The sequence below is a fragment of the Camarhynchus parvulus genome, chromosome 6 (assembly GCF_901933205.1).
Source record: "Camarhynchus parvulus chromosome 6, STF_HiC, whole genome shotgun sequence".
NCBI classification, from domain to species: Eukaryota; Metazoa; Chordata; class Aves; order Passeriformes; family Thraupidae; genus Camarhynchus; species Camarhynchus parvulus.
Window position 1 is genome coordinate 3,237,578 of NC_044576.1, and position 24,806 is coordinate 3,262,383.

The window sequence follows — 24,806 nt, forward strand, 5'->3', positions numbered from 1 at the left end:
CTTATTACCCCCAGGGGCACGATGCAAACTAACAACTTCTACATTAACATACCTCTAAACAAACTTTTGTCATCAATTTCTGCCCACAGGGGTTACTCGTACTTCACAACAGAGACAGGACTTTCTAATTCTAAGCACAGACAAAACCATAATTCTTAGATTTTCAGTTTTCCCAACTATGATTTCAGTTCACTGTAACCAAGAGCTGATAGCTTTAGCTCTTGCTCACAGTACTCCAGCAGTAATTCAACCCAAAGCACTAAGAGCTATTACTGCTGCAGTGCCAGTGCCTGTAACTAAGCAGGACATACCTGGAGAGCCTGTGCTTTAACTGAGCAAACTGTGCACCAAGGAATAGCGCTGAGAGCTTTAGCCCACAGCCGATGGCCTTTGGGTGGGAGGTGTCACCAGTGAACAGCCACAGCCCCCTGGCAGTCTGAGCCAGGGCAGTGGAACAGTGAATGTCACAGCTGTGCTGGGCACTGGCACAGAGGGCACTGCAATTTCTCCTGTGCTTCAGCCCAGCCATTCAAACCTGGCAGCGCCCATGGGGCTCTCCCCAGAGGCACAACAGTCCCACTGTGTGTGCACAGGGAGCTCATGGTGACTGCCACCAGTGCTGAGGATGAGCCAAGGATCACCCGGCCCCTCGTGGGGCACAAACCCATCCCAGCAGAGAAGGAAGACTCGCTGGCCCAGCACAGAACACAAACAGAAGGGAGTTTTTAATGAGAGCCACAGCAGCACCGAGCACTCCAAAGTTAGCATCAAAAACTGACAACCCTGTCTAAGGGAGTCAGGAGCCTCCAGCAGGGAAAAAGCTAAACACTCTCAAAAAATTAATACATGAACAATTACAAAATAATCACATCAAACCCACAAAGAGCCCTTAGAATTCTCCAGTGTTTGTCATTCACAAGAAAACATCTGATTCCTAGAAATTACTCCACAACTTTAAAAAAATCAATGAAATAATAGCAAACATGAGACCCCTGCAACCTAGACTTCCTTTCAATAATTCCAAGAAGCTGGCCTCTTATTGTCATCAATTTGAGACTGTATTTTCAACATTCCCCTACATCCAAAAATACTCCTCCATTTGCCTTTTCAGTTCCACCCATCAATTAAAAAAAACATTACAAAAATATCACTAGTCAGTTTTACTGCAAAAAATAAAAAAATCACCTACTATTTGTCAATATTTTAGAACAGGAGCTTTATCTCCACCACAACAAAAACTGCCACAGTCAAGAATTTTACATTACATGGACAATTTACTCATTACAGCACCAACTCAAAAAGAAATAAAACAGATTCAAAACAATGACATTCAAAAACTAGATTAAAAAGTTCTACATGACAGAAATTAAAAAGTTCAACATCAAAAATACAAGAAATCCCACCTTAAAAATATTTAAGATAGAAGATAACAAAACAATCAAGCCACAGAAAATACAGCTCCCAACCAGTGTCAAGACCTTACAAAATTTACAGCAGCTTCTCCTCCAGTTTTAATTTAAAACCCTGAGACAAGACAAATTAAAAATCCATTTCATTTAATAACCCAAGACAAGAAATTTACTTCTATTTCCACAAATACTAAACCCAAGTAGATTCCAACAAAAAACACAAAACCATATCACACCCAAACCACACTAACAATTCCACAAACAAAAGCACAAGCACACAGACATAGGGCACACAGAAAAACTACAGTTCACACCCAGCATCCCCTCCCCAACCTGCACAAACTGCAAACCTCAGCTTTTACATCAGTGTAAAACTATAAAAATCCTTAATATCATAGAGCTCTTTTAGCAAAAGCACAGTATCCACCATGTTAAAAAAATCCCTAAATAGCCAACTTTACAAAATAAAGCAGAAACAAAACAATTTAGTCCCTTAGAAATAACCAGTCCTGAAAAATTTTAAAAACCACAAAAACTAAATACACCAATAAATTTATTGAAAAATTAAAATACATCAAAAACCTTTTACCAAGAGTAACTAAACAAGAACATAATAATTAAATAAAAATATTTTAGTTGTTACTAGTTTTACTTACTTTTACAACACAAGTATACCTATAAATCAACCAAAACCAAATGTTTAAGTTACTCTAACTGAGTCAACAAGTTCAAACACAAAATATTTAACCCATTTCAGCCCAAACAAACCCTTTACAACCTATTTAATCACTACACTGATACCAACCCAAAAATAACCAACAGCAAACCCTGACAGCTCTGAGTGTACAGTTACCAACCAACCAAATCCTGTCACCAGTTATATCACTGAACCCCCATCTTCTTAAAACACCCTTTAAACCTCAATATTAAACACTCTGAATTCTTTAACAATCAGATTTTGTGCCAAGTTTCAGTATCAAAGATACCTACAGTTAAATATTACTCCTCATCATCCTATATAGAAAACCTCAAGTTTTTAGTACAATTCTAGCGCTCCTCTGCCCCCTAAAAATAAAACTATTAATCTTAACAAATTCCCACAGAAATTGTAAAAAAAAACATTAACTCATTGATAAAAATAAAACCTAGCAAAACATTCCCTCAAAAATCAAAAATAGCCCACATAACATCAAACAACTCACTAGAATAGCACCTAATATAAAAAAAATTAAAACCCATAAAAATGTCAACCCATCATTATTGAAATCTGCAATAACAGTTTTAAACCATACAAAACGAATGAAATTAAATTTGTTTTTACCGCAACTCACCTTAACTATAACATTAAAACAATTAAACCAAATAGAGTATTAATGAAACAAAAAATCAATACTACTTCCTTTATAACAATATAATAACAAATATTAGTACTCTTAAACATGCAACCTTACAAAACAAAACCACCATCAATTTTCTTTTACTAGCACATAAACCTAGTTACAAAAAATTTTAAACACTATATTACATAAACTTATTGAAACACTAAAAATCCATCCACGAACAAGTTCAAAAACAAAAAAATTTAACCAACCAAATTAAAACAAACATTAAATCCTAATTTTAAAATCATTTAAAAATAAAACACAACCTTTACACCTTATCTAAAAAAAACTTTACAAATTAAATTTCGATATATTAATTATTATAAGAACAGTACTGGTAATAGTACCTTATATACTTCACTGTACAAAACAAATAATAAATAAGACCTCAGAAAAGTTTCTAGTTGTTTATTTGCTTTGTTGTACACACTAGCAAAGAACTGTTATTCTACGCTAATGTCTTTGCCTGAGAGCCCCATAATTTCAGAATTCCGAGGCAAGGGGTTTACATTTCCCATTGCCAGGGAGGTTCCTGCCTTCCTTAGCAGATCCGTCTTTAACCAAAACAGCCCCAAAACATCGCTCTGTGCCACTGTGTGGGGAGGAGGGAGGGAGCGAATCGGGGATAAAGTGAAGCCAGCAAGGAGAGAACAGCGTGGAGAAGGTGCATTTTTAGCTTTTGGCAGACTACTCATTCCCTTGCTCTGCTTTGTTTGAGAGTAAATTTTATTAATTTCCCCAGTTCTGCTATACCCATGATGGGTGAGAGATCTCTGGCTGCCTTTCTTGAGACCCCCGAGCCTTTCCTGCTGTGTTCTGGTGCCTGCCCAGGGGCAGGAGCAGAGGCACAGAGCGCTTTTGCTGGCCCCGGGCACCTGGCCTGGCCCAGCCCAAGAATCCCTGCGAGAATTCACCGCTGAGAGCGCCAGGAGCGGCTTCCCCGGGGCTGCGCTTCTTCTCCTGCTTCTCCTGCGGGGGGACTTTTCCTTACCGCGGTGTTTCATGGACCCGAGCGACCGGGCACAGCCCATCCCACCTTTCCTCCCCGCTCGCTGCGCCCCCTCCTTGCTGCGCTTGGCTGCTGTGAAAAACGTGAAAGTGCAGAAGTTCCAAAAAATCTCACTCACCGACATCGGCTCTAATCAGCCCTGGCAGCGGCCGTGCCCGGTGAGTCTGACCGGGAACAGAGCGGCGGCTCAGGGCGGCGGGGCCGTGTCATTCGGGCGCGTTCGGCTCATTCTGCAGCGGCGGCGGCGCCCGGGGCCCGGCGAGGCGGCGGCGGAGCTCGGAGGCGGCTCCAGCCCAGGTGGGACCGCGGTCGGTGCTGCCCCAGCTCGGGGCTCGCTGCGGGCGGAGGGGCCGCGGTGAGGGCCGGGGGGTTCTGGCGAGTTCCTGGTGCCGGCTTCCCCCGTGTGCCCCCTGCGCTGGGATCGCCGAGGGAGCGGCTGCCCGCGCTCTCCTCCTTGCCCGGAGGGCCGGGATGGAGCCGGTGCCGCGGCAGCGATGGCTCATCCCGGCTGCTCTCGGCAGGACGGAGGCGGCTGCTCCGTGCCCGGGACCGTTCCCGGCCGTGCGGCACCGGGCTCGGGGCCGCTGCCCGGGCGGGAGGTGTCCGTGCCCGGCTCGGGGCTGGCACGGCATGAACTTGAACGTGCCTCAGAGCCCCAAGCGCTGCAGGCGCCGAGTGCGGGCACAAAGCGCCGCATCGTGCCTGCTCCGGGGCCGGGGCTTCTCGGCGCTGCCCTCTGTGGCAGGAGCCGCTCCGTGGGCACAGGCAGGGACCCACAGCGGCCGTGCCGGCGCTCGGTGTGCCCGGGCTCCGAGGCGCCGGGGCAGGCAATGCGGGGCACAATGGTGAGCAGCCCGGGGCTGCTGCTGCTTCTTGCCCCTGGGCAGGCGGACTCCGAGCCGCAGCTGCCCCGGGCCAGCAGCAGCCGGCAGCTCGCAGGCGCTGGCAGCGCCTGGCCCGGCACGGAGCTGGGCTGCAGCGGCTGCACAGCCACAGGGGCCGGGGCTGCGGCCAGCGGAGAGCTCCCGGAGGCTGCGCTTGTCTCCGCAGCTGCTGCCGCACCTCTGGGCAGCGGGGACAGCGCAGCCACAGCTGCCACCGCCCTCCCGAGCCCCCGCAGGGCCGGCACCAGCAGTGACCTCCCATCGTGTCCCTTTCAGGGTGCCATCAGCGCGGCTGTAAAGCTGTTCCCGAGGCCGAGCTCCCGAAGGATCTGCCAGCAGCACAACTGATGTCTCCGCAGCAAGGTGCTGTTTGTTCCGGGCAGAGAGATGGCGCCTGTGAGCAAGGAGGAGAGTGAACTCTGCTCCATTCATGGAGTTGCAAATGAGCCCCAGCATCTCCAGGAGGCACCAGCAGCCGCGGTTCCACACTTGCCTGGGGTGCAAGAAGCTTCTTGGCATCAGCAGGGGGATGCCACTTGTGAGCGTGCAGTGAGTGCAGATGTGGAGAATGGATTCTACACCAGTGATGGGAGTGTGAGGGAGCCCCTGGCTCCCCAGGGCACAGCAGCAACCAACAATGAACACAAAAGGAGCCTCAGAAGATTCCTGGGTGAGTGCAGGGCCACCCCTGTGGTCTCTAGGGACGGGACAGTGTCCCCTGCCAAGGCCAGGGCTGGCAGGTGTGTGGCTGTTTCCCGATGTCTGCAAGAGGCCTGGTGCTCTGCTGGGCCCCATCAGTGGCTGGAAGCAAGAGCCCCAGCTGCCGCCAAGGCTGTGCAGTTCTCCTGCTGCAGCCTGTCCCCACAGCTGTGTCCCTGGCTGTGCCCACAGCTGTGTCCCTGCCTGTGGCCAGGCTCTTGGCTCTCTGGCTGCCAGCTGAGTGAGGCCCACCCTGGCTCAGGGCTCCCTGCTCTGCTCCCTGGCCATGGGCTGAGCAGATTGCAGGGCCGGCTCTGCTTCTGGCAGCCAGCAGCTCTTTCCTGCTCCAGGTGAACGGTTCAGGCGCCATCCCGTGGGCACGGCGGTGCTGATTCTGCTGCTCCTGGTGCTGGTGCTGGCTTTGGGGGCGGCCTTGGCTGTGCAGTCAGGTAAGGGAGGGGCAGCAGCCTGGGCCCAGCCCCTCGGGGCAGAGCGGGCTCCCTGCTCCCTGCACAGGGCAATCCTCAGACCTTCTCCTCTTCCCCCTGCAGCAGCACCACAGGTTCCAGTTACACCTGCGACCATCACAGTGTGTTCTGGGCTGTCCCTTTGGCTGGATTGGGCACAATGGGGTCTGCTACTACTTCTCACGGGATTACAGCACCTGGGATCAGGGCCAGGAACGGTGCTCGAGCTCGGGGCCTCCCTGGCCATTGCCAAGGATGAGGAGGCCATGCTGAGTGAGGGGCTGCGGGCGGTGTGGGGTGGCCGAGGGCAGCCTGGGGGTGCTCCTGGGCCGGGCTCGGTGCTCGTAGGGCCGGGGCTGCAGCCCTGGGCCGGGGGCCTTGCAGGGAAGGAGCCCCGGCGTGCGGGGGAGCCCCGGGCACGTGTCCCCCGAGGGGCCGGGGGGGGGCGGGGGGGGAGAGGGGTTTTGCTAGAAATTTGTTTGTTTCGCGGGGAGGGGGAAGCCCCCCCTCTCCCCCCCCAACACAACAACCCCCCAACCCACCATCCTTTTCCCCCTTATACCTATAAAAACCCCCCCCTCCCCCCCCTCTCTTCTCTTCCCCCCCCCCTTTCTTCCCAACGAACCCCCCCCATACCACCCCCCCTAAAAACACCAACACCCTCCCCTTCCCCCCCCCTCCCTTTCCTTTCTCCGCGTGTGTCCCTGCCCCGTGCCCCCCAGAAGTGGGTTTGTTTGCTTTTTTTTTTTTTTTTCCTCTCCCCTCCCCCCCCCGCACCCCAGAGCCGAAAAAAAAGGGGCGACACCGCCCCGGGGGGCGGCGGGGGGCCGGAGAGGAAGCGCGCAGAGAGAGGCTGGAACGACTGTGGCGAAGAGGGGACGCCCCGGGACCCGCGAGCCGAATGGAGGCGATAGCGAAGGTCGTAAGTTCGATGCATATGCAATGGGGAATTAAATGTGAGCTCAGGAATTTTACTCTTGCTGTGACAAGACTCCTAGAGCTTGGGGCTATTTCACGGCCCGTAGATATATTACACTCCGAGGTTTGGGAAAAATGCACTGCCTCCTTGGCAGAGGACACTAAATCCACAGGCAGTGGAAAAATCCTAAAGGCGTGGGGTAAGGTAGAAATCGCCCTACGCCAAGCATTAGAAGAACACGAGACGTGGGAGGCCGCGCGGTCGCGTTTATTAGCCGTACCGAAGTTGGGGGTGGGTGCGGCGACACAGACCAGCCCCGAAAGCGAGCCGACCGAAAAAGAGATCATTCGGGGGCCGGGCGCGTTCCATCCCTCCCCGTGCCCGAGCCCAGATGCCCCGGAACCCTCAGGGTACCCCCCTGTCCTTCCGCGGGACCCGCCGAGTCCGAAACCCCCCCCCTCGGAATCTCCCGTAAAAACCGCGGTTTCCCCTTCGGTCCCTTCCCCGCCGGTCGCCGATCCGATGCAAACGGCGGAACAACGCGCGCGGTCTTTCTGGGGAGAGCTCGCGGACGCGGCCCGGGGTGCCGAAACGGCAGCGGGCGCGGGCGCGCCGGGAGCGGCGGCGCCGTTCCCACCGCCATATTCGTTTGAAAATGGCGCGGGCGAGCCAGGGGAGGGGCAGAGTCAGCGGGACCACGCCGCGAAAAGCCCGCGAACAAAGACAGACGCGGAAACGCATGCGCGGGAGGCCAGCGCGGAGCGCGCGTCCCGTCAGGGGCTGCAGACCCTGGCAAACGCGCCTGCGCGGGGAGGTGGCGGGGGGCGGACGCTCGCTTGGGAGCCGCGCCCCGTGCCACCACCATATAAGGGGGAGATCCCTCCCAGCGGGAGGCAGGGCAAGCCCGGGGGCGGGAGCGACACCGCCCCCGAGGGGAGGAGCGGGGCCGGAGCCGAACGAAAAGGCAGGGAGGACCGGAAGTCTGTCAGCAGTTTACTTCCGACTCTGAGTGGAGCCAGAGCTCCCCAGACTGCTCCGAAACCGGCAGCGACTCGGACGCGGAGAGAACAGAATTAATGCGGTTTCGGACGAAACCGAATAAAGCTAAAAATAAAACCGGGAATCAGCCACAGTACGAGCTCACTGACTGGGGAAAAATAAAAATAGCTTGTGCTGACTGGAAACCCGCGGAAACGGTGCACGCCTTTCCCGTAAGGGTCACGGGAGCCCAGGGAAACCAGCAAAGAACATACACTCCGGTAAACCCCAAAGAAGTTCAGGCGATTGTTAAGATTTTGCTGTTAGGGCTAGTTGTCAGAGGGCAAGCCAGCCCAGACTACTACCCCCATCAGCCATTCAGGTGGGTCATGCGACATCTTACTGATGGTAAGATGCTCAGAGACATCACCACGCCGAACACCCCATCCTTCATACTTCGCGTTGCCGACCTGTTTCCAGGGCAACCAAAGCCAGACCCTCATTCCCCACACGCCACACACATGTACCTATCCTACTGGTGCCCAGCTTCAAACCCAGGGAAGAGTTACTGTAATCACCCAGAGTGGGGATACTGTGGGCACTGGGGCTGTGAAACAATTGTTACGGACGCCAGGCCGTCAGGGCCCGGGTGGGACCCACAAGAGCCCGACAAGTTCCTACAGTTCACCTGGGCACCCGCAGGTTGCAAAACACCAGTCTTCATTCAGGGAAATTTCTATCGAAACCACTATAAAATTCCCAAAATTCGGAAATGCACTCACTACAACATGACAGTCCTGCAGCCAAATCACCCTGGCTGGGCTGTGGGCAAAGTGTGGACAGCAGTCCTTCAAGGGTCAAAACAGTGGGTGAACGTGCAAATGACCAGGCTCCAACCGTCAGCACCCCGAGCGGTTGGACCCAACAAAGTGATTAAAAGCACACAGAAAGGGAGAAACATGACCTACCCCAAGGCCTTGCCCACAAAGGTCACCGACGTCCCGACCGGTGGCATGGAAACCTTCCAGATAGGTCGCTCGACCGGGTCAGAATCGGACCCAATCCTAAGCATGTTAGAAGCCACCTTCCTATCCCTAAACGAATCTAACCCTAACCTAACCGACTCCTGCTGGCTTTGTTACGATGTAAAACCCCCTTTTACGAAGGAGTCGCTTTAGACATCCCCTTTAGCTATTCCACAGCCAAAGCCCCTCACCAGTGCAGGTGGGACACCCCCCGCAAAGGAATCACCCTGAGTCAAGTTACAGGTCGGGGGAGATGCTTTGGTAATGCAACCCTAGCCAAGCGAAAGGGTGATGTCTGTACCGAAGTAGTCGAACCCGACAGAAAGAATAATAAATGGGTAGTCCCGTCTGCATCGGGGATGTGGGTTTGCCAGAGATCCGGAGTGAGTCCCTGTGTGTTCCTTGCCAAATTCAGTACCTCTAACGACTTTTGTGTCCAAGTTCTGATCGTTCCTAGGGTCCTGTACCACTCAGACGAAGAGGTGTACCACCTATTCGAAGAACCCAGCCGATTCCACAAAAGAAATATTAACAGGTATAACTATAGCGATGCTGCTCGGCCTAGGAGCAGCCGGAACGGCAACAGGTATCTCGGCCCTAGCAACTCAGCACCAAGGACTGTCACAGCTGCAGATGACCATTGACGAAGACCTGCAGAGGATCGAGAAATCCATTTCCTTCCTAGAGAAATCAGTCTCCTCACTCTCAGAAGTGGTCCTGCAGAACAGGCGAGGACTGGATCTCCTGCTCATGCAGCAAGGAGGCCTGTGCGCCGCCTTGAAAGAGGAATGCTGCTTCTATGCAGACCACACGGGAGTCGTTAGGGACTCCATGGCAGAACTCCGAAACAGACTAGCACAAAGACAGAGAAAGGGAAGCCCAGCAGGGTTGGTTGGAATCCTGGTTCAACCAATCACCTTGGCTAACCACTCTCATTTCTACCCTCTGTGCCACTGTGTGGGGAGGAGGGAGGGAGGGAAGGAACTGGGGAGAAAGTGAAGCCCAGGAAGGAGAGAACAGCGTCGGAGAAGGTGCATTTTTAGGATTTGGCATACTACTCATTCCTTTGCTCTGATTTGTTTGATAATAAAAAATTAAATTTAATTTCCCCAGTCGGGGCCCTGTTATGCCCATGATGGGTGAGAGATCTCTCACTGCCTTTACTGAGACCCCCGAGCCTTTCCTGCTGTGTTCTGTTGCCTGCCCAGGGGCAGGAGCAGAGGCTCAGAGCACTTTTGCTGGCCCCGGGCACCTGGCCTGGCCCGGCCCAGCCCAAGAATCCCGGCGGGCGTTCACTGCTGAGAGCGCCAGGAGCGGCTTCCCCGGGGCTGCGCTTCTTCCCCAGCTCCAACACAATGGGGCCTTTTATCTTAGCACGACTTTTTCGGGACAGGAACGTCCGCGCGCTACTCGCTTCGCCGCCCCGCTCGCTGCTCCCCTACTGCTCGGCATGGCTGCCGCACGCTGAGGAGCCAAAAGCCTCCCACAGCGAGAGCCCCGAGCTGCGGCGGCAAAAGCCGTCGAATTTGAAAGTACAGAAGCGCACCAGGTAGTCCTGGGAGTGTGCGCCACATCTGCACTCACCGAGTCCGCTCGATGCGTGCCCTGGTCAGCCGCCGCGGCCCGGTGAGTGCCTGACCGGGAACAGAGCGCACAGCGCCCAGGGCAACGGGCCCGTCGCATTCCGCGGGGATGGGGGGGCGGTGGGCGTCTTAATTCTGCAGGGGGTGGCACCGGAGCCGGGAGGCGTGGCGGAGCTCGGAGGCTGCTCCAGCCCAGGTGGGACCCGTGGTCGCTGCTGCCCCAGCTCGGGGCTCGCTGCGGGCGGAGGGGCCGCGCGGTGAGGGCCGGGGGGGTTCTGGCGAGTTCCTGGTGCCGGCTTCCCCGTGTGCCCCCTGCGCTGGGATCGCCCCGAGGGCGGCTGCCCGCGCCTCTCCTGCTCTTTGCCCGGAGGGCCGGGATGGAGCCGGTGCCGCGGCAGCGATGGCTCATCCCGGCTGCTCTCGGCAGGACGGAGGCGGCTGCTCCGTGCCCGGGACCGTTCCCGGCCGTGCGGCACCGGGCTCGGGGCCGCTGCCCGGGCGGGAGGTGTCCGTGCCCGGCTCGGGGCTGGCACGGCATGAACTTGAACGTGCCTCAGAGCCCCAAGCGCTGCAGGCGCCGAGTGCGGGCACAAAGCGCCGCATCGTGCCTGCTCCGGGGCCGGGGCTTCTCGGCGCTGCCCTCTGTGCCAGGAGCCGCTCCGTGGGCACAGGCAGGGACCCACAGCGGCCGTGCCGGCGCTCGGTGTGCCCGGGCTCCGAGGCGCCGGGGCAGGCAATGCGGGGCACAATGGTGAGCAGCCCGGGGCTGCTGCTGCTTCTTGCCCCTGGGCAGGCGGACTCCGAGCCGCAGCTGCCCCGGGCCAGCAGCAGCCGGCAGCCGGCGAGGCGCTGGCAGCGCCTGGCCCGGCACGGAGCTGGGCTGCAGCGGCTGCACAGCCACAGGGGCCGGGGCTGCGGCCAGCGGAGAGCTCCCGGAGGCTGCGCTTGTCTCCGCAGCTGCTGCCGCACCTCTGGGCAGCGGGGACAGCGCAGCCAGAGCTGGCACCGCCCTCCCGAGCCCCCGCAGGGCCGGCACCAGCAGTGACCTCTCACCGTGTCCCTTTCAGGGTGCCATCAGCGCGGCTGTAAAGCTGTTCCCGAGGCCGAGCTCCGAAAGGATCTGCCAGCAGCACTCCTGATGTCTCCAAGGCAAGGTGCTATTTGTTCCAGGCAGAGAAATGCTGCCTGTGAGCTGGAGGAGAGTGAACTCTGCTCCATTCATGGAGTTGCGAATGAGCCCCAGCATCTCCAGCAGGCACCAGCAGCCGCGGTTCCGCACCTGCCTGGGGCGCAAGAAGCCTCTTGGCATCAGCAGGGGGATGCCACTTGTGAGCGTGCAGTGAGTGCAGATGTGGAGAATGGATTCTGCACCAGTGATGGGAGTGTGAGGGAGCCCCTGGCTCCCCAGGGCACAGCAGCAACACACAAAGAACACAAAAGGATCCTCAGAAGATCCCTGGGTGAGTGCAGGGCCACCCCTGTGGTCTCTAGGGAGGGGCCAGTGTCCCCTGCCAAGGCCAGGGCTGGCAGGTGTGTGGCTGTTTCCCGATGTCTGCAAGAGGCCTGGTGCTCTGCTGGGCCCCATCAGTGGCTGGAAGCAAGAGCCCCAGCTGCCGCCAAGGCTGTGCAGTTCTCCTGCTGCAGCCTGTCCCCACAGCTGTGTCCCTGGCTGTGCCCACAGCTGTGTCCCTGCCTGTGGCCAGGCTCTTGGCTCTCTGGCTGCCAGCCGAGTGAGGCCCACACTGGCTCAGGGCTCCCTGCTCTGCTCCCTGGCCATGGGCTGAGCAGATTGCAGGGCCGGCTCTGCTTCTGGCAGCCAGCAGCTCTTTCCTGCTCCAGGTGAACGGTTCAGGTGCCATCCCGTGGGCACGGCGGTGCTGATTCTGCTGCTCCTGGTGCTGGTGCTGGCTTTGGGGGCGGCCTTGGCTGTGCAGTCAGGTAAGGGAGGGGCAGCAGCCTGGGCCCAGCCCCTCGGGGCAGAGCGGGCTCCCTGCTCCCTGCACAGGGCAATCCTCAGACCTTCTCCTCTTCCCCCTGCAGCAGCACCACAGGTTCCAGGTACACCTGCGACTCCACTGTTGGTTCTGGGCTGTCCAAATGGCTGGGTTGGGTACAATGGGGTCTGCTACTACTTCTCAAGGGATTACAGCACCTGGGATCAGGGCCAGGAACGGTGCTCCGAGCTCGGGGCCTCCCTGGCCATTGCCCAGGATGAGGAGGCCATGGTGAGTGAGGGGCTGCGGGCGGTGTGGGGTGGCCGAGGGCAGCCTGGGGGTGCTCCTGGGCCGGGCTCGGTGCTCGTAGGGCCGGGGCTGCAGCCCTGGGCCGGGGCCTTGCAGGGAAGGAGCCCCGGCGTGCGGGGGGAGCCCCGGGCACGTGTCCCCCCGAGGGGCCGGGGCAGCTCCCACTCCCTCTCTCCTGGGCAGGATTTGCTCTCCCGCCTCTGTGGGAACGGCGATTTCTGGCTCGGGCTGCGCAGACGGGGCGAGCGCCTGCACTGGGGGGACGGCAGCAGCTACAGCTCCCGGTGAGTGCCGGGGAGCCGGGCAGGGCCTGGGGGCACAGGGGCACAAGGGCTTCCCCTGGCAGCCAGCGCTGCCTCTGCTCCTCCCTGCAGGGTTCCTGTCCTCGGCAATTCCCAGTGCGTGTACCTGGCTGACAGGAGATTGAGGAGTGACAACTGCTCCAGTGAGCGGCCGTATCTCTGCAGCAAGGCCCAAGCTCCCCTGTAACAGGGGCTGCACAAAGCACCTTCTCCACGCTGGGCAGTGCCAGCTTCACCTCTGAGCCCGGCACGGGGCTGTCCTTCCTCAGCTGCACCCTGTGCCTTGCACTTCCTCTCAGGCTCACCTCAGGGCCTCTTCATCCCCAGTGCCAGCGCTGGGCTGGGGCTGCAAAGGAAAAGTCTCTGCAATCCATCCTGCCCCCGATGCTGCCTGCAGTGAGTGCGTTGCCCTCAGGACACAACAAGCTCCAGTGGGAAATCCAAATGTGCCTGGCCTCTTGGAAATCATCACAAACTGGCCAGAATGTGGCATCTTGGATTGTCTTTGCAAGAGGAGGAAGAACCGCTGACATGTGCTTAGGAGAAATCCCACTTTCAGGCACCTGACTGTGAAGAAGGATGTGTCTGCTGTTGGCTCTTTGTCTATGTCGGCTTCGGAGGAGGACAGTCAGAGCTGCTGCTTGGGGAAGGGAATTCGCTGCCACGGCCACAACCCAGCCCAGAGCTGCTTCTCCTGCTCTGGGGCTGTGGGGTGAGCCTGTGCTTGTGAGAGCAGCCCCTGCACGGGCACCTCACTGTCACCCTCAGTGCCGGAGGGCCCTGTCCCCCCTGCTCGGGTGCCCGGGACCCTGAGCTCGCCTCTCCCTGCCCTGCTCAGACCCGGCTGCCGCTGCCCCGGCCCCGCTGCCCCTCGGGCGCTGCTCCGAGCTTTCGCTGCTCCGGAGCTGTGAGGAACGGATTTGTACAGAATCTTTAAAAATTCTGTACAAATAGAAAGTTCACACGGTCTTGTATGTCTTGTATATCTTGTATGCAAATATTGAGATCAGGTGTGTTGACTTACACACTATGGTATTATATAATTTATATTAATGATGTATATTATGTCATATTACTCTTTATGGAATAGAGATGATATTGTTGAGAGAGAGATTGAATTAGAAATACGTTTTAGTAAGTTTTAAAATATGGCTTTATACAAAGAGTAAATATTTTAGAGAATTAGAACTATGAAAGATGCATTGTAATAGGACTGTGTGAGTTACAAATAGAGGTGATAGGTGTTAGAAGTAATAGCAGTACTGTGTGGTAAAAGCTCATAGCTTGAAAAACATTTATAAGGTATTGTAATAAGGAAATAAGTTAGCTTTTATCAGGATAATGTTGAGTTCTATATTTTTTATGTTTCATTCTTCATTGGAATTGATAGCAAAATAAAATCTTTTAAAACGCTTCTCAGTTTTCCTGTCTTTATAGAAACAAAAAACCCCAACAAAACCGTATTTCAGTTATTAAAAAACATATAACTCAACCGTCTTTCAAGCACTTAAAAAACTCAAAATACTTTTTCTTCAGTGCTACTACAAATAAACAAGACCCTAAGGAATTAGTTCTTCTACAAAAAGAAAACCTGGTTAAGACTTCTACCTACTACACCTACCAGCTCAACTCAAACAGAAACCAATATTATCTCCTATTACACAACACCAAAGAGGTTTCAAAAAACATAATCCAGCCCACAATATCCAAGCAACCCAAAGACGTTTTATACGCCTGAAAGCTCTAATCAAATAATATTCTTATAATATTAAAAAAAACTTAAAAATTTACTATCATAAGTCCAAAACCAGTTTCCAACTATAAATAATAGTGCTGTGTTCACCCTCCCTCTGAGACCCAGTTAAGCTCAAACTGTACAATACTTTTATCACAATCCAAAACCATACAATCACAAAATTATTACCTCCGTATTCCACTTTCATGAACTGATTTGAACAACCTGCAAAGCTTTCCACTTCCCCATTCTTGTCCGCAGCCCCTCCGCGCCCCCAGCCGTGTGTCCGAGCGCTCCCTCCCCGCAGCCCTGCCCGGAGGCCCCAAAGCCCGAGCGGAGCCGCGCTGCCCCCGGCGCTGCCCCGCAGCCCCGCCGCTCTCCCGGCTGCAGCCGCCGCTGCATCCCCAGCCCGCCCGGCATCTTCCAGCCCTGCCCGGCCGGGAGCGAGGGCAGCTCTGCCCAGCAAAAGGAGCGAGGCTGCTCTGCCAACGCTGCAAAAACCCGAGCTCTGCTGCCGGGAAAGAGAGGAATGAGAGACAAACCCGGGGTTTGCAAACTCCTCCATAGGGAAATGAAGCAGGGCACGGACTCTGGTTCAGAGGAAGAGTTTAACCCGTTCCATCCCAGCCCCGTGAACACACAACGGGAACTGACTGATTGGGATCACATTCGACCTAAACTCATGCAAGATAAAGATTTTCATTCACCATACAGAAAACTCCTTGCTGTGCCAGTTCGATATAAGAAAAATAATGCTAATCCTCGGTGAGAGCCTATAGCACATTAGGATATTGAGAAGTTAAGAAAAGCTTTTAAAGACAGCAGCTTAAACTCCCTGTATTTAATACCGTGGTGAGAAGTAGACATGATTCTTATCACCTCACACCTTCAGACTGCTGTAATATTTCATCTCTAATTTTAACAAACTCACAATACATTCTGTGGGACTTCGAACAGCAAAGGCATCTTCACAGACCGATGGAGAGCTCTGCTAGAAGTCCTAATGCCCAACTAACAGTCAATTAGCTAGAGATCCTCCAAACCATAAAGCTGAAGACCAAGCCGAATCCCTTTCTAGAGCAGGAATAAGAGATATTAGAAATGCAGCCAGAAAGACTCTTTTAACTGTACAGCTGCAAGAACCCCTGAAAATGCCGATTCTCTGATTCAACAAGCCACAACTAAACCTTATCTTGCCTTTTTAGATGGCTTGGCACAAGCAGTTCAAAAGCAGCGTCCTAAGGAAACAGCACATCCTCACTGAATTAAAGCCTTGCCTTTACTAACACAAACAATAAATGTAAAAGGGTTCTTTTACCAGACCAGCCACCAACAGCGCCACGAATGCTCTCAGCTTGTGGTAAGCTCAGCACTCCACAGCACATCGTGACCATACAAGCTCCTGCACTGGGGGAACAACTTACAAAGTCCCAAGATTCGCTGGGAAATAAATTCCAAAGAGTTGTTGAGGCTCAAACCAAAACTATTGAAAAAACTCTCACTGCTTTCTAGGTAGAGTCCATTAAAGAGTCATGTTTTAACTGCAAAAAACCCCTCGGTCATTTAAAAAAAAATACAGTTCTGAAGAAGAGAAAAATACAAAATCACCTAATACTTACCCTCAGTACAAAAAAAGGGAGACATTATACCGATCGCTGTCGCTCCAAATTTAACATAACAGAAAAGCCTCTGTCGGGAGCTTCAACAAGAGCTCACAGCGCCACCGTGTCACAAAGCAAAGAACGGCGGCTCCATCGCAAACAAACTCAGAGCAGATGCAATTTGTGAAATCACCAGAAATCTCCCGAGCAACCCCGACTTATTACCCCCAGGGGCACGATGCAAACTAACACCTTCTACATTAACATACCTCTAAACAAACTTTTGTCATCAATTTCTGCCCACAGGGGTTACTCGTACTTCACAACAGAGACAGGACTTTCTAATTCTAAGCACAGACAAAACCATAATTCTTAGATTTTCAGTTTTCCCAACTATGATTTCAGTTCATTGTAACCAAGAGCTGATAGCTTTAGCTCTTGCTCACAGTACTCCAGCAGTAATTCAACCCAAAGCACTAAGAGCTATTACTGCTGCAGTGCCAGTGCCTGTAACTAAGCAGGACATACCTGGAGAGCCTGTGCTTTAACTGAGCAAACTGTGCACCAAGGAATAGCGCTGAGAGCTTTAGCCCACAGCCGATGGCCTTTGGGTGGGAGGTGTCACCAGTGAACAGCCACAGCCCCCTGGCAGTCTGAGCCAGGGCAGTGGAACAGTGAATGTCACAGCTGTGCTGGGCACTGGCACAGAGGGCACTGCAATTTCTCCTGTGCTTCAGCCCAGCCATTCAAACCTGGCAGCGCCCATGGGGCTCTCCCCAGAGGCACAACAGTCCCACTGTGTGTGCACAGGGAGCTCATGGTGACTGCCACCAGTGCTGAGGATGAGCCAAGGATCACCCGGCCCCTCGTGGGGCACAAACCCATCCCAGCAGAGAAGGAAGACTCGCTGGCCCAGCACAGAACACAAACAGAAGGGAGTTTTTAATGAGAGCCACAGCAGCACCGAGCACTCCAAAGTTAGCATCAAAAACTGACAACCTGTCTAAGGGAGTCAGGAGCCTCCAGCAGGGAAAAAGCTAAACACTCTCAAAAAATTAATACATGAACAATTACAAAATAATCACATCAACCCCACAAAGAGCCCTTAGAATTCTCCAGTGTTTGTCATTCACAAGAAAACATCTGATTCCTAGAAATTACTCCACAACTTTAAAAAAATCAATGAAATAATAGCAAACATGAGACCCCTGCAACCTAGACTTCCTTTCAATAATTCCAAGAAGCTGGCCTCTTATTGTCATCAATTTGAGACTGTATTTTCAACATTCCCCTACATCCAAAAATACTCCTCCATTTGCCTTTTCAGTTCCACCCATCAATTTAAAAAAAACATTACAAAAATATCACTAGTCAGTTTTACTGCAAAAAATAAAAAAATCACCTACTATTTGTCAATATTTTAGAACAGGAGCTTTATCTCCACCACAACAAAAACTGCCACAGTCATTTACTCATTACAGCACCAACTCAAAAAGAAATAAAACAGATTCAAAACAATGACATTCAAAAACTAGATTAAAAAGTTCTACATGACAGAAATTAAAAAGTTCAACATCAAAAATACAAGAAATCCCACCTTAAAAATATTTAAGATAGAAGATAACAAAACAATCAAGCCACAGAAAATACAGCTCCCAACCAGTGTCAAGACCTTACAAAATTTACAACTTCTCCTCCAGTTTTAATTTAAAACCCTGAGACAAGACAAATTAAAAATCCATTTCATTTAATAACCCAAGACAAGAAATTTACTTCTATTTCCACAAATACTAAACCCAAGTAGATTCCAACAAAAAACACAAAACCATATCACACCCAAACCACACTAACAATTCCACAAACAAAAGCACAAGCACACAGACATAGGGCACACAGAAAAACTACAGTTCACACCCAGCATCCCCTCCCCAACCTGCACAAACTGCAAACCTCAGCTTTTACATCAGTGTAAAACTATAAAAATCCTTAATATCATAGAGCTCTTTTAGCAAAAGCACAGTATCCACCATGTTAAAAAAATCCCTAAATAGCCAACTTTACAAAATAAAGCAGAAACAAAACAATTTAGTCCCTTAGAAATAACCAGTCCTGAAAAATTTTGAAAACCACAAAAACTAAATACACCAATAAATTTATTGAAAAATTAAAATACATCAAAAACCTTTTACCAAGAGTAACTAAACAAGAACATAATAATTAAATAAAAATATTTTAGTTGTTACTAGTTTTACTTACTTTTACAACACAAGTATACCTATAAATCAACCAAAACCAAATGTTTAAGTTACTCTAACTGAGTCAACAAGTTCAAACACAAAATATTTAACCCATTTCAGCCCAAACAAACCCTTTACAACCTATTTAATCACTACACTGATACCAACCCAAAAATAACCAACAGCAAACCCTGACAGCTCTGAGTGTACAGTTACCAACCAACCAAATCCTGTCACCAGTTATATCACTGAACCCCCATCTTCTTAAAACACCCTTTAAACCTCAATATTAAACACTCTGAATTCTTTAACAATCAGATTTTGTGCCAAGTTTCAGTATCAAAGATACCTACAGTTAAATATTACTCCTCATCATCCTATATAGAAAACCTCAAGTTTTTAGTACAATTCTAGCGCTCCTCTGCCCCCTAAAAATAAAACTATTAATCTTAACAAATTCCCACAGAAATTGTAAAAAAAAACATTAACTCATTGATAAAAATAAAACCTAGCAAAACATTCCCTCAAAAATCAAAAATAGCCCACATAACATCAAACAACTCACTAGAATAGCACCTAATATAAAAAAAATTAAAACCCATAAAAATGTCAACCCATCATTATTGAAATCTGCAATAACAGTTTTAAACCATACAAAACGAAGGAAATTAAATTTGTTTTTACCGCAACTCACCTTAACTATAACATTAAAACAATTAAACCAAATAGAGCATTAATGAAACAAAAAATCAATACTACTTCCTTTATAACAATATAATAACAAATATTAGTACTCTTAAACATGCAACCTTACAAAACAAAACCACCATCAATTTTCTTTTACTAGCACATAAACCTAGTTACAAAAAATTTTAAACACTATATTACATAAACTTATTGAAACACTAAAAATCCATCCACGAACAAGTTCAAAAACAAAAAAATTTAACCAACCAAATTAAAACAAACATTAAATCCTAATTTTAAAATTATTTAAAAATAAAACACAACCTTCACACCTTATCTAAAAAAAACTTTACAAATTACATTTCGATATATTAATTATTATAAGAACAGTACTGGTAATAGTACCTTATATACTTCACTGTACAAAACAAATAATAAATAAGACCTCAGAAAAGTTTCTTGTTGTTTGTTTGCTTTGTTGTACACACTAGTAAAGAATTGTTATTCTACGCTAATGTCTTTGCCTGAGAGCCCCATAATTTCAGAATTCCGAGGCAAGGGGTTTACATTTTCAATTGCCAGGGAGGTCACTGACTTCCTTAGCAGATCCCTGTCTTTGAAACCAAAACACACCCAAAACATACCCAAAACAGCCCCACAACATCTCTCTGTGCCGCTGTGAGGAGAAGGTGTACGTCACAGGGCAGAGCCGCGCAGGCGAGGAAAACTTCGGAGCCGCGATTATCGGCACGCCCTAAAGCGGGTTGGCCAAATCGGCCGGAAGCTCTGACACAGCCGAGTTCAAATTTTTGGCGCCAGAGGCCGCTTCATATCCGCCCTGCCGGGACCGCAGCGGCACCGGCGGCGTGTTCGTCCCATTCCGGAGCGGCGGCGGAGTCCGGAGTCGGGTGAGTGGATGGCGGAGCTCGGAGGCGGCTCCAGCCCCGGTGGGACCGCGGTCGGTGCTGCCCCAGCTCGGGGCTCGCTGCGGGCGGAGTGGCCGCGGTGAGGGCCGGGGGGTTCTGGCGAGTTCCTGGTGCCGGCTTCCCCCGTGTGCCCCCTGCGCTGGGATCGCCGAGGCAGCGGCTGCCCGCGCTCTCCTCCTTGCCCGGAGGGCCGGGATGGAGCCGGTGCCGCGGCAGCGATGGCTCATCCCGGCTGCTCTCGGCAGGACGGAGGCGGCTGCTCCGTGCCCGGGACCGTTCCCGGCCGTGCGGCACCGGGCTCGGGGCCGCTGCCCGGGCGGGAGGTGTCCGTGCCCGGCTCGGGGCTGGCACGGCATGAACTTGAACGTGCCTCAGAGCCCCAAGCGCTGCAGGCGCCGAGTGCGGGCACAAAGCGCCGCATCGTGCCTGCTCCGGGGCCGGGGCTTCTCGGCGCTGCCCTCTGTGCCAGGAGCCGCTCCGTGGGCACAGGCAGGGACCCACAGCGGCCGTGCCGGCGCTCGGTGTGCCCGGGCTCCGAGGCGCCGGGGCAGGCAATGCGGGGCACAATGGTGAGCAGCCCGGGGCTGCTGCTGCTTCTTGCCCCTGGGCAGGCGGACTCCGAGCCGCAGCTGCCCCGGGCCAGCAGCAGCCGGCAGCTCGCAGGCGCTGGCAGCGCCTGGCCCGGCACGGAGCTGGGCTGCAGCGGCTGCACAGCCACAGGGGCCGGGGCTGCGGCCAGCGGAGAGCTCCCGGAGGCTGCGCTTGTCTCCGCAGCTGCTGCCGCACCTCTGGGCAGCGGGGACAGCGCAGCCACAGCTGGCACCGCCCTGCTGAGCCCCCGCAGGGCCGGCACCAGCAGTGACCTCCCATCGTGTCCCTTTCAGGGTGCCATCAGCGCGGCTGTAAAGCTGTTCCCGAGGCCGAGCTCCCGAAGGATCTGCCAGCAGCCCTCCTGATGTCTCCAAAGCAAGGTGTTGTTTGACCCAGGAAGAGAGATGCCGGGTGTGAGCTGGAGAAGAGTGAATTCATGGCGTCCATTGATGGAGCTGCGAATGAGCCCCAGCATCTCCAGCAGGCACCAGCAGCCGCGGTTCCACACTTGCCTGGGGCCCAAGAAGCCACTTGGCATCAGCAGGGGGATGCCACTTGTGAGCGTGCAGCGAGTGCAGATGTGGAGAATGGATTCTGCACCAGTGATGGGAGTGTGAGGGAGCCCCTGGCTCCCCAGGGCACAGCAGCAACCAACAAAGAACACAAAAGGAGCCTCAGAAGATTCCTGGGTGAGTGCAGGGCCACCCCTGTGGTCTCTAGGAGGGGCCAGTGTCCCCTGCCAAGGCCAGGGCTGGCAGGTGTGTGGCTGTTTCCCGATGTCTGCAAGAGGCCTGGTGCTCTGCTGGGCCCCATCAGTGGCTGGAAGCAAGAGCCCCAGCTGCCCCCAAGGCTGTGCAGTTCTCCTGCTGCAGCCTGTCCCCACAGCTGTGTCCCTGGCTGTGCCCACAGCTGTGTCCCTGCCTGTGGCCAGGCTCTTGGCTCTCTGGCTGCCAGCTGAGTGAGGCCCACCCTGGCTCAGGGCTCCCTGCTCTGCTCCCTGGCCATGGGCTGAGCAGATTGCAGGGCCGGCTCTGCTTCTGGCAGCCAGCAGCTCTTTCCTGCTCCAGGTGAACGGTTCAGGCGCCATCCCGTGGGCACGGCGGTGCTGATTCTGCTGCTCCTGGTGCTGGTGCTGGCTTTGGGGGCGGCCTTGGCTGTGCAGTCAGGTAAGGGAGGGGCAGCAGCCTGGGCCCAGCCCCTCGGGGCAGAGCGGGCTCCCTGCTCCCTGCACAGGGCAATCCTCAGACCTTCTCCTCTTCCCCCTGCAGCACTACAGGTTCCAGTTACACCTGCAAATTTTCAGTGCTGTCCTTTTGAGTGGTTTGGGCACAATGGGGTCTGCTACTACTTCTCAAGGGATAACAGCACCTGGGATCAGGGCCAGGAACGGTGCTCCGAGCTCGGGGCCTCCCTGGCCATTCTCAAGGATGAGGAAATGGTGAGTGAGGAGCTGCGGGCGGTGTGGGGTGGCCGAGGGCAGCCTGGGGGTGCTCCTGGGCGGGCTCGGTGCTCGTAGGGCCGGGGCTGCAGCCCTGGGCCGGGGCCTTGCAGGGAAGGAGCCCCGGCGTGCGGGGGGAGCCCCGGGCACGTGTCCCCCCGAGGGGCCGGGGCAGCTCCCACTCCTCTCTCCTGGGCAGGATTTGCTCTTCCTCCTCCGCGGGAACGGCGATTTCTGGCTCGGGCTGCGCAGACGGGGCGAGCGCCTGCACTGGGGGGACGGCAGCAGCTACAGCTCCCGGTGAGTGCCGGGGAGCCGGGCAGGGCCTGGGGGCACAGGGGCACAAGGGCTTCCCCTGGCAGCCAGCGCTGCCTCTGCTCCTCCCTGCAGGGTTCCCGTCTTTGGCAATTCCCAGTGCGTGTACCTGGCTGACGAGAGATTGAAGAGTGACAACTGCTCCAGTGAGCGGCCGTATCTCTGCAGCAAGGCCCAAGCTCCCCTGTAACAGGGGCTGCACAAAGCACCTTCTCCACGCTGGGCAGTGCCAGCTTCACCTCTGAGCCCAGCACGGGGCTGTCCTTCCTCAGCTGCACCCTGTGCCTTGCACTTCCTCTCAGGCTCACCTCAGGGCCTCTTCATCCCCAGTGCCAGCGCTGGGCTGGGGCTGCAAAGGAAAAGTCTCTGCAATCCATCCTGCCCCCGATGCTGCCTGCAGTGAGTGCGTTGCCCTCAGGACACAATGAGCTCCAATGGGAAATCCAAATGTGCCTGGCCTCTTGGAAATCATCACCAACTGGCCTGAATGTGGCAATTCTGAACTGTCCTTGGAAGAGGAGGAAGAGCAGCTAACACATGCTTAGGAGGAATCTCACTTTGTGCATCAGGCACCTGACTGTGGAGAATAGTCTGTTGTCTGTCTATCTGTCTGTCTGCTGTCAAAGATTTGACTGTCCTCCTGTGGGAGGAATCCTAGGTTTGAGCAAGACATGGATTTGTCTCTCGGAAGGAGAAGCAGTGACATGGCGTGACTGTAACCCCCATGCCTCGATGCCACTTCGTGGGGAGGAGGGAGGGAACTGGGGACAAAGTGAAGCCCAGGAAGGAGAGAACAGTGTGGAAAAAGGGTGGGTTAGGGGTGGGTGTGTTTCTTACTTCCTTGTTTTGTGTTGTTTTATAATTAATTAATTTAAATTTAATTTCCCGCGGGCGCCGTGGGTGGGCCGTGGGAGTGGGGGGGTTGTGGGGTGGTGGTGTGCCCCCCCCCCCCGTGTTGGGGTGGTGGTGTGGGGGAGGGGGGCCCCCAGAGCCGCAGGGGCGGGGGGGGGGCCCCCGCCGCCCCCCCCCCCCCCCCCCCCCCCCCCCCCCCCCCCCCCCCCGCACCCCCCCCCCCCCCCCGCCCCCCCCCCCCGCGCGCCCCCCCCGCGCCGGCGGGGGGGGGGGGGGGGGGGAGAGGGGGGAAAAAAAAAGGCAAAAGGGGGGGGAGGGGGGGGGGGGGGGGGGGGGGGGGGGGGGGGGGAGGGAGAAGAAAAAAAAAAAAAAAAAAAAAAAAAAAAAAAAAAAAAAAAAAAAAAAAAAAAAATAGGGGGGGGGGGGGTGGGGGGGGGGGGGTTTTTTGTTTGGTCCTGTGCTCCCTTTTGTTGCTCCCCCCAGCCAACAAAGGAGGAGAGGGTGGGCGTGGGGTTGAATGGGGGGTGGTTTGTTTGGTGGGGGGTCCTTTGGCCCGCCCGCTGCTTTCCGTGCCCCCCCTTCCTGCCCCTTCTTCCCCCCCCCCCCCCCCCCCCCCCCCCCCCCCCCCCCCCCCTGCCCTGGGTGCAGCAGCCGCCTGTTGGGACGGGCCCTGTTCTCTAAAAGAGCTGCAGCCAGGGACCATTGGGGCAGTGCTGGTTAAGAAGTGAGGAATGGGAAAGGGTGGGAAGTGTGAAGGGAATAAAATAGAATGCTATAATAAAAAATGATAACAGAACTGCACCAGGAATGGCCACCAACCGCTGTCACTAAAAGAGCTGCACTGAGGGACGGCCACGCGTTTCTGTTTCCACACGGAAATGGTGGGACTTGTCTTCTCCTTAATAACCATCAGTGATATTTCCAAGGCCAGCAGGTACACTCAGACATCCAGAATCATCATTACAGTGGGAAAATGGGATTGGCATCAGCTGTGACAAACATCAGGAGGAGCACAGCAGCAGAAATAGGGATTTCCCAGCTCCCTCCCAGGGAGAGCAGTATCAGCACAATCAGCAGTATCAGGACAGAAAATGCTGATGTAACATCCTCTCCCACTGGTCCCTGTGCTCAGCTGCAGGTAGCATCCTTTAGGTTGTGCTCTTCAGTGGTTTTACCCATGGAAATATTGCAGAGGGATGCAGAAGATTTACTAGCATGTTAAAAAGAAGCTGAAAGCCCAGGAAGGACGACATTTGGGATAGGGATAGAAACAAATTCACACATCATATGACAGTTAAATATGGCTGCTGTGAGTATGCAGCATGGAGGACAGCTAGATGAAACTAGAATAGATCCCAAAACTATTTGGCCTTATAACTGCAGCTAAGGTTAATAACCCTCACCAATTAAAAAAAAAGGAAATCTGCTCAGAACTAATTTAGATCACCATCCCTGCAGCCATTGGGTATCATGACTCCTTTTCCCCACCAAACTACAAAGGCTTTCCTGGAAATCTCTCCTTTT

The 24,806-nt window shown here is 53.6% G+C and overlaps 1 protein-coding gene and 1 long non-coding RNA gene across 2 annotated transcripts; both read left to right on the forward strand.

The window, feature by feature from the left end:
- Window positions 1–5,219: 5,219 nt before the first annotated feature.
- On the forward strand, window positions 5,220–5,965 carry LOC115904944. The gene is made up of 3 exons (XR_004060828.1): window positions 5,220–5,354; window positions 5,734–5,832; window positions 5,935–5,965. It is a non-coding gene; the product is annotated as an uncharacterized LOC115904944 (long non-coding RNA).
- A 4,403-nt stretch (window positions 5,966–10,368) lies between these two features.
- Window positions 10,369–23,227, forward strand: LOC115905124 (C-type lectin domain family 2 member D3-like). The gene is made up of 7 exons (XM_030951224.1): window positions 10,369–10,398; window positions 10,783–10,936; window positions 11,423–11,815; window positions 12,195–12,293; window positions 12,396–12,580; window positions 22,315–22,415; window positions 22,506–23,227. Exons 1-7 carry the CDS (start codon window positions 10,369–10,371, stop codon window positions 22,618–22,620), a joined length of 1,077 nt encoding a protein of 358 aa, XP_030807084.1. The 3' UTR covers window positions 22,621–23,227.
- Window positions 23,228–24,806: the final 1,579 nt, after the last annotated feature.